The sequence below is a fragment of the Onychostoma macrolepis genome, chromosome 16, assembly GCF_012432095.1.
Source record: "Onychostoma macrolepis isolate SWU-2019 chromosome 16, ASM1243209v1, whole genome shotgun sequence".
Classification (NCBI taxonomy): domain Eukaryota; kingdom Metazoa; phylum Chordata; class Actinopteri; order Cypriniformes; family Cyprinidae; genus Onychostoma; species Onychostoma macrolepis.
Genome location: NC_081170.1, coordinates 14896853 through 14916288, shown reverse-complemented (window position 1 = coordinate 14916288; position 19436 = coordinate 14896853). Strand labels below are relative to the sequence as shown.

The window sequence follows — 19436 nt, the reverse complement described above, 5'->3', positions numbered from 1 at the left end:
CATTTCAGTTTCAGTCAATCAGAAGTCCAGTTGAACAGGCGAACCACACTGGGATCTGGAGCCGAGTGCTGGTAACCACACAATACTGGTCTGAGAGAAAGAGGCCACACTAGAAGAACAATGAATAATAGATGACATCAGCTCCTCATTTCCCTCTGTATGCACACTGGCTCTGTGGTGCCACTGATGGGGGGTGTAATGGGACAATGGCGGCTATATTGGACCGCTTTGACCAGAACATGCAGTCACATAGAAAACGATGGCAAAACATCCTCCATAAAATAAAATAAATGCTCTTATTCTTCAAAAGGTTAAACCTTCTATTCTTAGTCCAAACAAACAGCAAGTCAGATGACCCACAAATGCAAGCAGGATTTACAGGGTCTTTTGAGAGCTAAAACAAAAGTGAGTCAGGGCAGCAGCTGGGAGGTCAGATGCTTCAACACCTGTTTCATGTGGAAGAGGACGCCCCTGATGCAACAGCATGCAACTCCATAACCAGCTTATTGAAGTGAAGATCTGATCCTGTTGAAATGACAGAGGTTGTTATTTAAATCTGATCTCGATGGCATTCACATGTGTCAATGTAAGAGCTATTTGAGTGGAACGACCACAGAATCCCGAGACCATGACGCTACAAATAAATCTCAATAAGCCTGAAATGTGTTCAGAGGCTGAGTGACATTCAGCTCTCTCTGCTTCCTTTACCATCTGTCTTTGTTATTGATCGCTATTGATTATCAGTGTCAGATAGTGAGTGACTGAGTGTTTTAAAGATTAGACAAGACCCCACATTCATCATTATTCTCTCAGCTTCCACATTCTAATGCAAATGCGTGACAAATCATTATTAATACTTATTCATGCTGTTGTTTCGTCTACCAAAAACTATGTCGCTTTCTGGAGAAGGGCGTCGTTAATGAATTTTGGTTAGTTCAAGGAATATTGCAAAACAGGATGTAAAGTGACAAGTGAAATTCAGTAAACAGGAAAACATATATGAAATGATTACCAGTAATAGCTAAATTAGGAAACCAAAAACTTGAAATGTTCTTAATAAACTGCCAAACACTGAAATAAATTTGGTAAAGAAACAATTTTGACTGAAATAGTATTTTTGGTGACACTCACTATTACTGTAACAACTAGTTGTTTATTAGCATGCCTTTGGTTGTTTATTAGTACTTATAAAGCACATATTCTGCATGACCATATTCTACATCCCTAATTCTAGCCAATACCTAAACTTAACAACTACCTTAGCTATTAATTATCAGCAAATCAGGAGTTTAATGAGGCAAAAGTTGTAGTCAATGGTTTGTTAATAGCAAGAATTGAAACTTAAAATAAAGTGTGACCATATTTTTTTTGTTAAACACTTCAATAATCTTGTAGAGCAGGTAAAATGATTAAAAATTGTGATGTTGAAATAAAACAAACATAAATAATAGAATTATAATGTTTCAAATTTTTTTTAATCCATATAATAAATGTTTAAGGGCAAACAAATGACCCTTATAAATATACAATTTAAATATATAAATTACAAAATATATTAGAAAACCAAATAGAAATGATTTTTTTATATTTAAAACTAGAAAACATACACCACATTGCAACCTATCCCACTGCCTGAGGGAAGAGAATACCAGCTGATTATAAAGACAAAGATATTGATCAGACATCTGAGGAATGATTTAGCATATTTTACAATGAAATCTCATTGATTTGCCAATCTGTGCTAGATGCATCCAAATTGTGTCTCTTTTGATGAGTAATTCTAGTGGGGTCTGTTTAAGCAATGTGCATTTGTTTGCTTGTTTCATATTCTCAGTCCTCAGAGGAACAGTAGCCTGCAGGAGAGCTGAATCAACCGTTAGAGAAATAATACAATGAAACTATTGTAGAGCACAATTACTCTGTCAATCAATACATAAATGGACATTTACATTGTTAAGGATGACGGGGGTTTTCTGCAGGATGAAATGGTTTGTGTGTCTGAGTGCATTAGGAAAAATAGGTTGACTTTGTCATCCAATAAATGGGGACCTGTTACAAACAGAAGCTCAATGGTTGCACCAGACGCCACAACTGACAAACTCAGCTGACGCTGCTCTCAGATGAACAGAATGTCATTGAGGAATGGTCTGAATTCAATGCCCGCTCCTCCAAAAGACACATGCACAAGACACACTCGCACTCAAGGTCAAGTCATTGTGCCTGAATCACCGTGATTCGTTGATGAACTATTTGTGGTTTTTATTTCCAACAACAAAACCAAAAACACATTCTTACATAATTAGATCACATCCAAAGTTTCATCTCAAAGCCGTCGAAATTTGGGTTCAAAGAGACCTGGATTTCCTCTGAACAAGCATGTATATGATAAAACTAGGTACACTATAAAACTGAATCAATGAGAGGGGGAACTTTCGCAGCAGTGTTGATGTGAAGTGAAAGGCTGACATCTAGTGGCCAGATATTAAATGGCAACAGCGCACATTTTAATTGACGAGAACTATTACAAAAGAAAAGGGCAGTCCTCGAGTGTGAAAATTATTTAAATGACATTTATAATGTTACAGAAAAACTCTATTTCAAATAAATTCTTAGAAGTTTGTATTCATGAGAAAAAGTATGAAATATTAAGCAGCTCAACTGTTGTCAACTTTGAACATTCAGGAATAAATTACATTTTAAAATATATTAAATTTGAAAACTTGAAAAATTGTCACAATATTTCCCAATATTACTGTTTTTACTTTTGATCAGTTCAGTGCAGCCTTGGTTGGCGTGAGAGGCTTCTTGAAAACATTTTTTTTTTTTTTTTAAATCCTACTAATGTCAAATTTGAAGTATTTACTTATAGGATCTGTTAGACTTTATTGTTTGAAAGACATCTCTGCTTGCTGATTAAAAATGATTACTTGTTTTTCCACATTTGCAGGTAACTTTAGATTAAAGTGTCTAAATTAATATGTAAATATAGTGAACAGACAAGACAAACCACAAACAACTTGTAAAAGACAGACTCACGCTTCTGTGTAGGTCAACTTGTCTATTTAATATATAAAATACAATAAAACATACGCAAAAGGGGAGGGTCATAAAGGACAATGGATACTTTGGTACAATAACAAACACTCTTTTGTAAAAGCAGTATAGAATTTGTAATAACATATCAGTGCATACTTTGTTTATGAAAATATACACAAATTGTATATCATTCTCCGAAAACAACAGAATTTTTTTTTCATTATTTTTTTGTCTTTTTTATTTTTTACAACAAAACTCAAAGCAGACTAGCCGAACACAATATATTAGCTATAATTTTTCTTTTTTAAACTTTTTTCTTCAATTTCTATTCTAGTTTTGTGTTGTATATTCTTATCGAAATTACATTTCAGTTTATTTATAATATGACTCATTCTTTGCTTGTCTGATGCCCATGCATTGTGTCTGATCAGAATAAATTAAATGTGTGGATGTCCCACCTTAACTATGTGTAGATACTATTGTACAATTGACTAAAAATTGCAGCATTGAACTGGTCATTCTATCGAACCTGTTTTATCGCTTCCCTCAATTAGCAATAAGTACTAATATTACTACAACGGTTTTGTTTTACTTAATAAATCGTGCAATATTAGTAACACCCCTTTGAAGAAAAAAAACAAAACAAAAACAAAAAAACCAACAAAAAAAAATTTAACGAAAATATATTTATATAATATTCATATATAATAAAATAAAATCAAATTAAAATAGGATGCCTAACCTACAGAAAAAAAAAAAAAAAAATGCAGATGCAGAAAACAAAAACCGTCTCTCTAAATTTATCTGTGATGATAACCATAATGGTGATGATAATCATCATAACAATTATAATAAAAACAGACAATAAAACTGTCACCAGCACAAATTAACACGAGAAAAAGTATGTGAGAATCTCTAGACATCATACAAAGGGAATACGGGGGCCAAAGTGAACTATTCACCGGACGATTGTCTTTTCTTTGATTACTCAGATTCCTAATTTTATCACGAGGTCCTTGCGAGAGCTTTTCGAACGTTGTCTTAGCCTTAAAATCAACACAGCCAGCGCTTTGAGGCACCGGACCATCCCAGGCGCATCGCTTTACAGTCACCGGCCTTCTCATCTTACACACGTACATAGAAATCACTGCATTTGTTCAAAGCTCAGGACACAACAGTCTTTAAGTCAACAGGTGCGCTGCAGAGGCTTCGCTCTGCTATGGTGCAGTTCTAGAAAACATCCGCCCAGTAGCTCTAGAACCTCAGTCGATGGGATACGAACGCAGGTCTGTGATGAGTCCCAACAAACGCTTACTCTCCTGGTACTGCATCCATCATGTGTGTGTGCGTGCATGCGTGTGTGTGTGTGTGTGTGTGTATGAGGAATCTGGTTTAACAAAATGTGGGTCACCTGTTGAGGTGAAATGAAATGGCTTCTGTCTTCCTCTGTGAGTGAAAGAGTGGGAAAAAAGGAGAGAAAGAAGATACAAGAGGATGAAGGGAGAGGTAGAGAAGCCGATGACGGACAGGTGAGTCTTACCTTAAATATAAATACACTAACACTTAAAACTCATCTTTTTAGAGGGTAATATGCCATATTTGAAATCATTTTGAACCCCATTTCCCTTCAGCACTAGCTTCACTTAATCTGTCATAATTTTTCAAAATCGTCACGGAAACATCCTTCATCTTTGTCACTTAGAGAATACACTAATGCACAGAAAACGATTTGTGTACATAATTGTCACATCTGCAACACGTGTACAGCCTAATCTAGATTTCAGTACAACATTCTTTTTTCTTTGTTGTCTTTTTCTTTTCTTTTTTTTACAAAACGTGACATTTCTATTATTGTTTACGGTTAAACACGTGAAGTGCAAAAAGCCAAGATCTCACAAAAAAATAATAAACGAAACATCCTTCCCTGAATGCTTTAAACATCTTATAAGTGAAAGGAGGCTGTATTCCCTTCGAAGCTGTCGGGGAAATCGCTGTTCCTGTTGGGGTGTAAAATGACGGATATATCAGTCAAAGTGGACTGATCGTGTAAATGATAATGTGAGGAAGCATAAATTCCTCTTGTGTGTCTGAAGGTGTGCGAGTGGACGAGGGGGAAAGATTTTAAAGTGCGCGCCATCAGGATAAAAACGACAGAAAAGAGTCACGCTTAAAAACAGTCAAATCCTCCTTCATCTGCCTCTCCACCTTGCTAACTTACAACACGGTACAGTTTATTTACAGGTAGAGGTTGACAGAGACGGCTCCACTGAGATTACAGCGCTGTTTCAGAGAGACCCAGCAGAATATATGTGAACATACATCGCTATGTACAATCTCAACGCTTCTCACACACACACACACACACACACACACGCACGCACACACACACAGCGCTACACGACCTCCATCTCTTTCTTAGCTAAAATGAGCTAGCTGAGATGTGTGTTAGCCACCAACTCTTTCTCTATACACCTGTTCTGAAACACTGAGAAATTTTGTATATACACATGATCTCAAAACTCGCCATCCTGAGTTAAACAACAACTCAGATTTTTACTTATTCCTGGAATCTTACAAACAATAATTAAGCATACTCGTCCCATAAAGTTTACTAATTAATCTCTGAATTACACAGCCAGACGAAAACAATAAATAGAGCATAATGTGGCAGACCGCTGCTCACAGTCACACGCAGCAGGCTGATACATTTCCTGCATGCCTGGATCTCATTAGTACAGATAGATCTACATTTCCATCAACGACACCACATTTACGGTCCACGCGTATGCAGAAAATCGAGGACGCAGAGCGGCGTTTGTGCTTCGAGCTCCGACGATTGACACACGCATACGAGTGTGCAAGCGAGGGGACTGGTGCGAGATTACGATACCACGAAAGAAGGAAAACGAACATGATCGAGTGGAGTTTTTTGGCTGAATTGTGTTTAGCGATCGAATGAATGAGCACCTCCGTCTCACAGCTGACACACACACACGCACGCACGCACACTATACGCAGTTTCTGTGCAGTTAGAAAAACAAAGATAAAGATCCTACTTTAAAGGAACGGGGGCGATTCTAAAGGCAGCTGCTCAAGCAGATAGAAAAAAAAACAGAGAAAGAAAGAGGAAAAGCAGGAGCGAAAGAGTCAGTCGAGAAGATAAATGGCAAATGCAACCATTCATACAAAAACAAAACAAAATAGAAATCAATACAAAAAAAAAAAGAGATTGACAGGCTCGTCTATGCAACATAACAAGCTGTTTGGACAGAGCAGTGCCGCTGAACTCTGATCGGGTCGACGGTAAGGCCTGTAAAAGTTGATCTGAGATCCAGACGGCCTCTCTGAGCAGGGGCGGAGATATCCGAGACGTGACCAAAAGCCCTTCCGGCCCGGTACATCTCTTCAGTCTCGTATACGTGAACACGTTTACACCTGGATTGGCAACTGTGTGTGTGTGAGGATCTAGTGCGTGTGTGATCATATATGCATATTTTATATAAATATATACACACACCAGTAAATATGAGTGTGTCTGAGAGTGAGACAAGAGTGAGAGAGAGACAGAGAGACAGGCGCATGCATGTGTCTAAGTGCGGACTGAGATTTGGCTGCTGAAAGCAGGTGCCACTAGGGGTGTGTTTGTGTCGGTGTGTGTGCATGTGTGGGTGAGAGAGCAGCTCTCTCGCTCTCTCCTTCAGTGTTTATGTGACCCAGGTGTCCAGTCTCATGCGTTTCACATTGGCTGACTCCTGCTGCTCTGCTTGGGCCGGCTGCTCTCCGGAAGCTCGGAGGAGACCCAGGCTGGCGGAGTTGAAATCGGGAGGGCGTGGCTGCCCTCCGTCGTCTCGGTCACTTCCTTCGTAAGAGCTGCCGTTACTGCTGATGCTGTCGACCGGAGAGCGGCCGGTGGGCTCCAAACGCAGCGGATACTGGGTCACAGTTAGGCCTGATACGCCACCCGCTGCCCCGGCGGTGGAACTAGGGGTGCTGCGATCCCGGTTAGGAGACACTGGCTCGGATTTGATGCTGAAGTTGGGGTCAGTGTTAACCGTCAGAGTAGCTCCATGAGGGAGCGATCCCACGGGCCTGCGGTAGAAAGAGAAAGAAGAATAATTGGAATCATTGATACCTGATGCATTACAATAACAATTTGACAAACATACGTGTGGACAAACAGCAACGCTACCCACAGCTTTACCATCTTTTGCACTACCTCTGAACAGCCACATTTCAGTATACAAAAAATTATAGTACAACAAAGCAGCTATAAAATGAACAGAAGCCAGACAAATTATCTCTGTCATTTAACTCCTGTTAGCCATGCAGTCACAACTTGATCAGCCTCCTTTCACACAACACAACATGCCACACACCCTTAACTGCAGTGAGTGTGTTTGTTTATGTGCCAGTGTAATTAGACAGCAGCCTAATGCACTGTATTTAGTGTATTATTTATGTTGGGATTAGACTATTCCAGTGATTTTTACTGGAAAGAAATGGAAGGTAAAGGGAGGGGAGGGGAGGGGAGGGGAGAGGAGAGGAGAGGAGAGGAGAGGAGAGGAGAGGAGAGGAGAGGAGAGGAGAGGAGAGGAGAGGAGAGGAGAGGAGAGGAGAGGAGAGGAGAGGAGAGGAGAGGAGAGGAGAGGAGAGGAGAGGAGAGGAGAGGAGAGGAGAGGAGAGGAGAGGAGAGGAGAGGAGAGGATTTTTCTTTGTATTTACTTCCTTTGGGCTCTATTTTCAGAAAGCATGGTGTATCATTTCACTGCTATGCGGATGATACCCAAATTTATCTACCTCTGAAACGAAATAAACATGCTGCTCTGAAACCTCTTTTTGAATGCCTGGATGAAGTGAAAACGTGGTTCTCTCAAAATTTTCTATGTCTAAATGAATCAAAAACGGAGGTTATAGTCTTTGGCCCTAGTGAAAATTCAGGGAGCAGAAGTATCGATTTGGACTACCTTGCTCCTTTTACTTCTTCCTGTATTAAGAACCTAGGTGTTTTCTGGGATCAGAGTCTTAAATTTGATAAACAAATAAATGCGGTTATTAGTTCCTGTTTTTTCCAGCTACGTCTTCTCTCCAAAATTAAATCTTTTCTATCTGTGAAAACTTTAGAGATTGCTATCCATGCGCTCATTACAACTCGCTTGGATTACTGCAACTCTCTCTATCTTGGCATCTCTAAATCTTCCATTGCTCGTCTACAATTAGTACAAAATGCCGCTGCTAAATTCCTCAAAGGACACCGTAAATTTGATCATGTTACTCCAATTCTGAAATTGCTACATTGGTTACCTGTGCATCTCAGAATTGAGTTCAAAATTCTTCTCTGTGTTTATAAATCTATAAATAATCTGGCACCGAGCTACCTATCTGATCAACTTCATCCATACAATCCGACTCGAAATCTGAGGTCTGGTGATCAAAGACTTCTCTCTGTCCCCAGATCACGGTTAAAGCATAGAGGGGATAGAGCCTTTGCAGTTGCTGGCCCTAGGCTGTGGAACAGCCTTCCAGCCTATATCAGATCGGCACAGTCTTTAACTGTTTTTAAATCATCTCTTAAAACCTATTTATTTTCCTTGGCTTTTAATTCACTGTGAGTTTATGGTACGAATCTGTGGGTTGTCCTGTGTTTTTATGTCTTTATCTGTTCAGCAGTTTGGTCAGCCGTGCTTGCTGTTTTTAAATGTGCTATATAAATAAAGCAAACTTGAAACTTGAAGAGAAGAGAAGAGAAGAGAAGATACATTTTTAAAAATGAAAAGTAAGGGGAAATGAAATAAAAGGGAAAGAAATAGAGAAGAAATGGAGAGGCATATGGAAGAGTAAAGAAAATGAAAAATGAAAAATTAAAGGAAATGGCAGAGGAAAAGAAAAGAAAGGATGTAAGTGAACTAAAGGAAAGAGAGATAGGACAGCGAGAGGGCGAGTGGGAGGGAGTTCGGTCTTGTGGGTCTGTACAGGTTGATTGATGATGGTGCAGGTGCTGTTTCAGTATGTTCTGATGCAAAACAGAAAGAAAGGCCAACTCAGCAAATCACTGACAAAGACAAAGCCCAGCTTCCTACAGGCAAACAGCCAGAGACTGATAGAGAGAGAAACCAAAGGGAGAGCGGGAGAGTTAGCGCTATTAGCGCATAAAAAACGGCCACAAGACAGACAACAAACAGATACAGACGGAGAGAGGAAAAGCCAGATACAGTACCAGCTGATCCCTTCCTCCCTGCCCAAGAGTAAGCTGCCCTGAGAGGTCACACTGCAGAGAAAGAGACAAGCGAAACCCAATCTAGCATCTCCAATAATCAACGTCATGTGACAAACACACGTAAATCACAGCATTTACTCATCTACAACAGTTAAGGACAGACAGATGTCTATGCACAGTTAACATGGACTGCTCAGCAGGAGAAAGAAACCCAACTGAATGCTTATTTCCAAAAACAGAAATACATATCCCACCCTCATGCATAGCAGAAAGAGTCCGGTCAGAAAAGGCCTGGCCGCCGAGGTCATGGCACTCAGAGAAGCATGGCGCAAGGGAAAATGATTTGATGGCGTGAGAACAGAAGACAGGGTGGCGGAGCGGCGGGGAGCTCTCATGGCTCCATTAGCATTTATATTAGAAGGAACAGAGAGTCAGGGCCACAGTGGGACGTAATGACAGGTTCCTCAGGCATAACGAGAGAGAAATTCATTTGGAATTCACTGTATATTTGCCGAGAACACAGCAGCTGCTGCCAGGAGAGTGGGAAGTTCTGATAAAGTGGTGTAAGGTTACTGCATTACTGATCAATGAAATCTGCACGTGGTTATCCTGAAGACACGAAAATACTGTCTCAGTCCTGCTAAACCTAACACCTACAGCGTATTTGGAATATTACTTTCTTCTTTGAACCAAGAATAGATAGACCACATTATATGGGATGATATTAAAACTACTCTAATGCCCCCTTGAGGTCAGTGACAGAACTCACAAGAACTTACAAGAAATACAAGTTGACTTGCAGAGGGAGAAGGCAGAAAACGATATATTTTCATTATACGATATGAATGATAACATTATGTAATATATAATAAAGAAACAGCTAGTGACGGAAAAGCTACATTGACCTTGGTTGCAGCTGCTCACTTAGACAAGCTATAGAGAATGTACCATAAGAGTGAATTGTGCAGTGAAACTTTCATTGTTTGTACTATGACCTGAATCAACATGTAAATTAATTAACAAGAAGCTACTGATGTTTTCATGTTCATTTGGGAATTAATCCAAAGCATGAACTTTTTTTGGTGAACTTTTAATTCAATGCATTACCCACCATTACTTTGAACTTATGAAATTTACGTGTGAAATATTTCAAGGGGTAGTTCACCCAAAAATGTACCCATACCCGTAAGACATTCGTTGATCTTCAGAACACAAATGAAGATATTTTTGATGAAATCCGAAAGCTTTCTGACCCTGCTTAGGTCAGATTTTATGAAGATTTTATAATTTTATGAAGCTACGAGAATACTTTTTGTGCACAAAAAAATTTCTTCTCTTCCGTGTCAGTCTTTGACATGCGTTCACGAGAGTACCACACATGGTAAGGAGCGTGTCAGTTGCGTTGCTGTCTATGCAGGGTCAGAAAGCTCTCAGATTTCATTAAAAATATCTTTTTTTTTTTTTTTTTGAAGATGAACAAAGGTCTTACTGGTTTGGAACGACATGAGGATGAGTAATTAACAACGTGATTTTCATTTTGGGGTGAGCTTTCCCTTTAACTATATTGCCACTAAAATAAAACACTAAACAGTTGACGTATAATGTTCATTATTGTGCATCGCTGTCGATCAAATGATGCAGATAAACTTTTTAAGCCTCGACCTGCTGCTGTGCTGAACAGCCTGGTTTATATAATGTGTGGTGCTTGAGGTGATTCAGAGGAGGATATGCTGGCGTGATGAACGTGTGGCCATGCGGCAGGTTACAAACGGACGGACGAATGAACCCCAGAGAGTCCTGACCCACTTGGGAGGACATGATGGAGATGTCTGTCCTACTTTGGAATACTAATCTCTACCTGCTCCGTTATCAGGACATTAAGGCTACGTTTATTAGAATAGCATTGAATGCTTGTGTAAAGAGCACAGGACACTGGACAGTAAACAATGAACGAGGAAAAATATAAAAAGACACAGATAAAATGCTAAATTTGGATTTAACGATGATGAGATGGTCATCAGCGAGACGACGAAAGCGCGAACATTCTTCAGCACGGTCCGAGACGGTAACCATGACAACAAGGCCATGGCAGGTGACAGACAGGACAGCGGCGTGTAATAGGCTGAAACACTGCACCCACAAAATATGACTGGCTGACACAGAGAGCCCACGGTTTGACTGGCTGACACAGAGTGCCTATAGGGCCCCATTCACCTGAGATTAGCAGCCAGACCAGAGATGCAGTGAGCCATCTCTCCGTTCTGTTTGTCTGAGCCCCACATGCTGTAAACAAATGAGAGAGAGCAAAAACACACACACGGCAGGTTAGACCTGCTCCAGAAATCAGCAAATCTGTACTCAGCATTAACTAAAGCGCCCCCTTCCTCTAAGCGAACAGTCACACTAATGAGAGCATAGCACAGCACTAACCCCGCTGTTCGCAGGCATTAAAGCCAGACTAGAACACCTCCACGTTCGCCCCCCATGGGGAGCAATGGGGAGGAGAGAACCAGGAAGAAAAAGAGGAAAACGTCTGTGTGGGAGACCGAAAGACAGTTATTTAGGTCAATCTCTGAGGGAGAATATGCAGGCTTTAGGTTGTGCGATCTACCGATGATCGTTAGCCTCCGCTGTCATTATTTCTTGTTCATGTGATCGCTAATATGAGATCATGACCCGCTGAAAACAACTGGAAAAAAAATAATAAATCAAATGAGCGAAATCACACCAAAGTAGATGTATGTGCCGTGCTAATAATGTAGCATACAGCTGCCCTCGACCTGAGCCCCAGTCTATTAAGTGATGCATAAAGAGAAAATAGGTAGCGCAGGCTTTCAGCTGTTCTGCTCTGTACATTAAATTCATCATTGAAACATCATTTTCAGGGCGTCTAGATGCCCAGTTTTGAGTCACAGAGTAGTTGCGATGTTCCCTCCATAGCTGATGAAGCAGAGAGACACAAAATTAGATTAAAGTGTTACAGTTATGTGTGGTGGGAAAATTGCAGATTAATAATGTAACAACGTATGAGCATTATTTAGAGAATAACGTCCAAATATTTTGTCTAGGAAAGACACTAGTTAGTGCCAATGCACCTTCTAAAAACTAAATGTTAGTTCAACGTTAAACGTTAACACTTAGCTGCAATTAGTTATCATGAACTGACAATTAACCTTTTTTTTTATTTTTTAACAGCATTAATTATCTAGGTTGATAATTTAAATGGCTAGAACACCCAAAAATGAAAACTCTGTCATTATTTACTCACCCTCATGACATTCCAAAGAGTGAAGAAATTGTTGAATTAAGTCGTTATTTTTGTTTTCTTTGAGCACTAAAATTAAGGTTGAACCACTACATGTAACATGGACTATTTTAATGATGAACATGTCAGTTGCATTACTGCCTACGGAGGGTCAGAAAGCTCTTGGATTCAAAATATCTTAATTTGTGTTCCTAAGGTCTTACGGGTTTGGAACGACATGAGGGTGAGTATTAATGACAGAATTTTAGGTGAACTATCTCTTTAAATTAATTCATACCTCTTGAAGTGTTGAAACTTTATTTCATTATCCATTAAATTAATTATGAAATGCTGTAAACAAAACGTTTGGGGGGCTTTTGAAAGAAGTCACTTATTCTTAGCAAAGCTGCTTTTTTAAGTCAGAAATACTGTATAATAAATACTGTAAAAACAGAAATATAATTGCAATTTAAAATAACTGTTTTCTATTTAATATATTTTAAAATGTAATTTATGATTCTTCAGAAATCATTTAACTAATCTGATGCCCAAAAACATTTCTTATTATTAATGTTAAAAACAGTGCTGTTTAATATTTTTGTGGAAAGTGATACCTTTTTTGAGGATTTTTGATAAATAGAACAGCATTTATATCTTTTGTAAAATTATAAATGCCTTTACTGTGATCAATTTAATGCATCCTTGCTGAATAATAATATTTAAAATATATACAAATTTTACTGACCCCAAACTTCTAAACTGTATTTTAATTATAATTTCATGTCATCTTTTGCATTAAATATATATATAAATATATAACCTAATTGTATAGGGATTTGCCCGCTAACCTTTACAGTATCTAGCTAAATGTAGCTAAAGGTAGACTCAGACTAGAGAGGCTTATATCAGCGAAACACTCATTTCTACACTGTAGACAGGAAGTAGATGTGGTGCATGCGGGCTCACACTATGGACATGTGGTTAGTCGAGAACCAGGTGCATGTGTGAGTAGGTGCTAGCAAGAGACAGAGAGTCTGTAAAAGGCATATGACGTACACAAGATTACTGAGGGAGGCCAGAGTTAGCTGCTGTGGTTGTTGCTGCTGCTGCTGAGGCTGTTGCTGGGATACGGATGGTTGCTGCTGTGGTTGTTGGGATACAGATGGCTGCTGCTGCTGTTGCCAAGTGGTCATGTTGCTTGGCAACAGTGCACCCGACGGCGTAAAGGCCTGGAGGGCTGTGAGATCTGCACTTGTTAGCTGGTAGTCTGCATGAAAACAAAGACGAACATTTAATGCATATTCATTTACAGAGTTTACAAAAACACAGTTTTCTATTAAAAGCCTCTGATTCCTATAGTTGTGATAATGTGTGCAGGCCTGCAGAGTGACGGATGTCTTAGCTTCTCGCTATGATGTCACTCTCACCTGTGGTGTAGGCGGTTGGCATGGAGAATGGAGTCAGAAGGCTCGGCGTTGCCACGGAAACCACTGGTGTGGTAAGAGGCTGGGTCACCTGAGAGGACACTAACCGCTGAGCGTTCTGGAAAGCCAGAGGGAGAGAAAAACAGAGATATAGCATAAGATAAGTGAGAAGTACATGAGCTCACTTTCCAGGCAAGGAAAGAATGGACATGAACACCTCTGAATGACTTGTATACGTATGTGTATGAACTAGAGGTGTAACAGTACACAAATATAACTTCCAAATTATACCATTTCTATTTGTTGCTGAAATATATTCATGTACATAGTGACTTTCATAACTTGAAAAATAAAATAGAATAATTAAGACGTCACTAAGAGGTAAAGTAAAATATGAGTATACATTCAAATATTTCACGAAATGCTCTTCTCTAGATTTCTGTAACGAGCTCTGGTCACTGATGAGTCAACTTGTCTGAGGTAAATGAAATACGTGGCATTTGTAAATAAAATGAGGCATGAGATGTTCATTCATGTTTCTTTTGCGTTAAAACTAGCAGTAAAGAGGAAGGGATGATCGTGCTCACTCGCGCTCCGCGCTGCTGTCTGAACTGAGGCGTTTATACATATAAATCAGTTATACAGATCGGTTATACATGCTTCCCGAAACCGAAAATTTTCAGTACGAATACCTGTATGTTACACCCCTAGTATGAACGCAATCTTCAAATTTCAGACACTTCTGAAGATGAAACATTTCAAACCATAATTGAATTCAATCCTAATAACAGTAATGATCATTATAACAAACACAGTCCATATAAACAACATTCACAGCTCCACAGGTTCAAGCTGTCGCTCTAACCATCTCTTTAGACTCTAAACTGAATGCAAAACATTGAGATAAATGTCCTGAAACTCAACAATAAGGATGGTCGAAAGTGTTTTGGGTCAGGTGACACAACTGACACTTGTACTTTTGGTTTATATGACATACTCAACATTGTTGTGAACTCTGCTCATTAAAATATGGCACCAAGGTAATATGATTTAGCTGACTAACACTGAAGTGTTAAAAAAAAATATCATGGTTAAAATCATATGCCATTATTTGTAGTTTGTTAAAATAAAAAAGAAAAAGAAAAGAAAAATATTAAATATATTATCATTTTACAAAACAAAACAAAATCATCATGTGGTGGGGCTGTTGAAAATGTTGGCAGGGCAATTAAAAATGGACTCACAAAAAAAATCCTCATTGTTGAGCCCAGCTCTCAATCATGCAGAAAAAACCCTAAACACTTCACTACAAAACACACGATAACAAAATGGGTAGAGTGTGTCTGCAGGGCAAACCAGTGTCAAACATTTGCATTTAAAGCCCTCAGGCGCTTTGAGAGTCCTCTTGGTTCTGCAAGGGCACTTTTTCAGTCAACAGACTCCCATGATTCAGCAGTCATTGGACATTGGTTTGCCCTGCTCATGCACGCACTCACAGATCCAGATGCTGAGATGGCTGAAACACCCTTCCTTCCCGTCATAAACTCAGATGTGCATGCACTACACTTAATGTGTCATTGGACAACAATCATTAGAGGAAAAGACATCAAGAAGTGAAAGAAGGTGGGAGAGAGACAGACAGACAAATTGATCTCTGGAGTGAGGGCTTCTGCTCCGCTGCGCTCCACATTTGATCTAGTGTGTCTGACTCATGTGAGATCAACCCATGCATATGTGCATTTCGCCTTGAGTGTGTGCATTCAATAATCAGGCAGTCAGCCTGCAACTTAATAAACAGCACGCATTTAACTCCAATTCACTGACCGCCAATTAGATCACATATGAAAAACACTGTATTCTTCAACACAAATAAATAAATAAATAGAAATAATTTTTCAACCAATCAAACTGTTTAATCAATAAAACTTGATCAGTGAATAATGGCGTGTATAAAAAAGGTGAAGAAAAAAATGGTTCAATATACAACATCCATTAAACGTTCATCAAACGTTGTGAAACCGTTCACAGCACAACAGTCAAAAGAATGGAGCTGTATTCACCTCACTCACCAACTCCAGCTCTTCATCTGTCTGCGAGGCCAGAAACAAATAGAAAACAGAGATTACAACTCCAACACACACACGCTCTGTTTTACACCTGGTTTCTTTACCGGTTGATAAGAGCACATTTGTCTCCAATGACCACTTCTGATCAGATTTCAAGGAAGGACCCAGACTTTATGACTGCATATATTACTTACTTTAAATTCTATACTTTAAATTCAAATGTTTACAATTTAAATAGCAATATCAAAATAATCACCTAATATATATGTATATATATACACACACACACACACACTAGTCAACGTTGAAGTGGATCAAAACCTTTCATCAAAGGTGTCCTAAAACCAAAATGTGTTCTTGTCTTAGGACAACTTTGCTGAAGTTTTTTGATCCACTTCAAATGTTGACTACTGTATTTCTACAGTATATATATATATATATAAAATAATTCATTACATTTATATAGCATTTTCTAAGCACTCAAAGTGTCACTATACTGGGGCATTAGGACCCACGCAGACCCTTACACTACTAACACCTCTTCCAGCAGCAACCTGTTTTTCCCAGGAGGTCTCCCATCCAGGTACTGACCAGGCTCAACCCTGCTTAGCTTCAGTGGGCAACCAGTCTTCGGCTGCAGGGTGATATGGCTGCCGACATCTCTCTATTCATATATATACAGTGGTGGCCAAAACTGTTAGAACAGCTGACAGATCTGAAAATATTGACTTTTTTGCCTCCAAAACATGGTTTCATTTCATAATATTCATGAAGCATGCAGATGGTCGCTCTGGGCACAACAAATATCAGATCAAATGAGTCGTACTGTTTTTATTCACTTTTAACTTTAATATTTGGCATGTCCACCTTTTGCAGCAATTACAGCAGCACATCTCTCTGGCATGATGTCAATATATTTCCTGAGAGCTTCAACACTAATGTTATCCCATGCCTTCTGCAGCTCAAGCCAAAGGCTTTCCTTTGAATATACAATAGATCTGTCCAGTTTATTTTCCAACTCTCCCAAAATTTGCTCGATGGGGTTGAGGTCCGGACTTTGAGGGGGCCAGTCCATAATTTTCAATGTTCCAGCAGATTCCTTCCATCGCAGGTAGTTTTGGCAATAGTTTGTTTTATGGGTATTGTAATGGCCAATTCAACAAAAACACCTAAAACCTCTTAAATATGCCAAGTGTTCTAACAATTTTGGTGTGTGATATATATATATATATATATTTTTTTTTTTTCCCTAATTCTTTTTTTTTTTCTCTTTTACATTCCTCTTTACATAAAATTGATATTATTTTAAAATATAATGTTTTGTTTTTCATTTATATGACTTAAGTATTAGCTTTAATTAACTTGTTTCTGTCACAAATCCCAGTTTGGCAAAACCTGACGGAATGTGATGTTTAATGCACTTCTTGTTGTTGATATTACCGTATTGTCCCGAATATAAGACGACCCTGATTATAAGACGACCCCCCTTTTTCCAGATGTACCTTTTGGAAAAAGGCTTTTTGAAACCCAAATCTTGTTTGTTTTTTTCTCTGTTTTTTTCCTATTTTAATTTTTGTTTTGAAAGTATGGTAAATACTGGTAAAATGTACCAACAATGACATTGAAAAATATACACTTTTTGATATACCATTGAAAACAGGTAGCCCATCTGAATTATATAACATTTAGGCTATCCATCTCATAGTCTACCAAAATGTTATTAACAGTAGAAGTGAAATCTTATTGTAGTTTTCAAATCTGGGTACTGTCTTATGTTTTAAAATCACTTACAGAGGAAGTTTGGTGCCCCTGTAAGCTTTTCTTTTTATTTTTCATTTGTTTTCATTCGCGATCTTTACAACACACATTACATTACATATTTCATGGCACACTCGTTTTATGCGTTTTTGGCGCCACCTATTGTTGTGGGTGTATTACTGACATGTCAAAGTCTAGACCCCGTATATAAGACGACCGCTTTTTTCAGATGTATTTCCAAGAAAAAAAAACATCGTCTTGTATTCGGGTCAATACGGTAATTAAATTTTTTTATTTTTTATTTCATTTTAATAAATATATATTATAGTAATTTATTTTCCTTTCATTTTAAAGCTGCTTGATACCAATGAAGTTTAAAACGTCTAATCTACAAACAAGTACTATATTGTGGTAACAAAATGTTTCTGACACTTTTACACCTGAATTTAGTGCTGGCCACTTGTGATCGGATCAACCCGGATGGATCTTAACACCAGGTGTAAACAGGGTCACACATACACACATATACACACATACACACACACACACACACACACACACACACACACACACACACACAAACACACACATACATACTAAGAGCAGACAGACGTGTACGAATCAGCTCAGTGTATCTGACAGCTTTACTTCCCTCTCTCATGGTCCTCGTGAGAAATTCCTGTGTAGCATCACATTGAGAGCCTAGACCTACTCCCATCTCTAACATTAGCCCTCATAAGTTGTAACATGGAACAGCTTTGATGATGTTTGGCCCACGGAGGCTCCTGTAGAGTAATGTGGAAGTGCTCACCAGCTGCAGGAGACCCTTGCTGCTCTGGGAGGTGATGACCCGAAGGTCCGGTTTACGACTGTTCACCATCTGAGAGCTGGGTGGAGGGGGAGATTTAGCCACTACTTTCCCCATGCTGTTGCCGTTGGAGACTGAGAGGAGTCCTGGGGAGGCCCTGGCACTGACGTAACCATTGGCTATAGAAAGAGAACCAGGAAAACACAGAAAAATGTCAACAGAAAGCTGGTATTTTTTTGTTTTTTTTGTTTCTTTCTCGTCAACCCTAAGAAACTCTTTTGCATTTTTTAAACACAAAATTCAGATACACAACCTTGATCACATTTTCTGTTTTCTGTCATTTGTATTGATTGGAAAAACACAATAATTACCCACCAGGGAAAATAATCCTATTAGGGTCTCCCTCACCATGGCAGATGTGTTTTCTAACACTTCCTGCTTCAAACCAAATCCTCTGTTTTCTGGGATTACAACTCTATTATGTTGTAATTGGAGGATTAATAGCTATTGGTTTTTAGGTTGGAGAACCGCATTCCTTTCAGGGAGGAAACGTACACAAAAGCAGACGCACACAAGGAAGGGATCAGGCTATCTAACTGACACCAGTTCATCCTGTTCCTCGACTTTCTTCCCAGCTTGGTTATTGAAATATTTTTGCTCTATTTTGTTTATGACGTTGTAGCACATGTAATGCTTGATCTGATCTGATAAGTAGTCAAACTCAAGGGCAGTGTTTCCAGGGGAAGGCAGAGTATGTTATGATCTGTGTTTCTGAGAGAGAGAGAGACTGGGGACTTTCCCAATGTTTTCCCACATTCTGAAACTGAATAACACTATTCTCTCAGCACAACATGAACGTCACTTGCTAGTGCTATGACAACACACT

The 19436-nt window shown here is 39.0% G+C and overlaps 1 protein-coding gene across 13 annotated transcripts in view; it reads right to left on the bottom strand.

Annotated features, from left to right (window-relative positions):
• Positions 1-2234: 2234 nt before the first annotated feature.
• The window catches only part of mef2d (myocyte enhancer factor 2d), a 95180-nt gene continuing 77978 nt past the window's right edge, over positions 2235-19436 (bottom strand). For 7 of the 13 annotated variants that reach the window (XM_058747515.1, XM_058747514.1, XM_058747512.1 and 4 more), the window contains 7 exons: positions 18554-18729; positions 15980-16008; positions 13922-14046; positions 13551-13761; positions 11465-11533; positions 9251-9301; positions 2235-7125 (listed from right to left, as the gene is read on the bottom strand). In XM_058747515.1, coding sequence (XP_058603498.1) covers positions 6741-7125; positions 9251-9301; positions 11465-11533; positions 13551-13761; positions 13922-14046; positions 15980-16008; positions 18554-18729 — 1046 coding nt within the window. In that variant the 3' untranslated portion in view covers positions 2235-6740. Of the gene's footprint in view, positions 7126-9250; positions 9302-11464; positions 11534-13550; positions 13762-13921; positions 14047-15978; positions 16009-18553; positions 18730-19436 lie in introns of all 13 variants that reach the window. The other 6 variants (XM_058747517.1, XM_058747520.1, XM_058747518.1 and 3 more) reach the window with 6 other exon arrangements.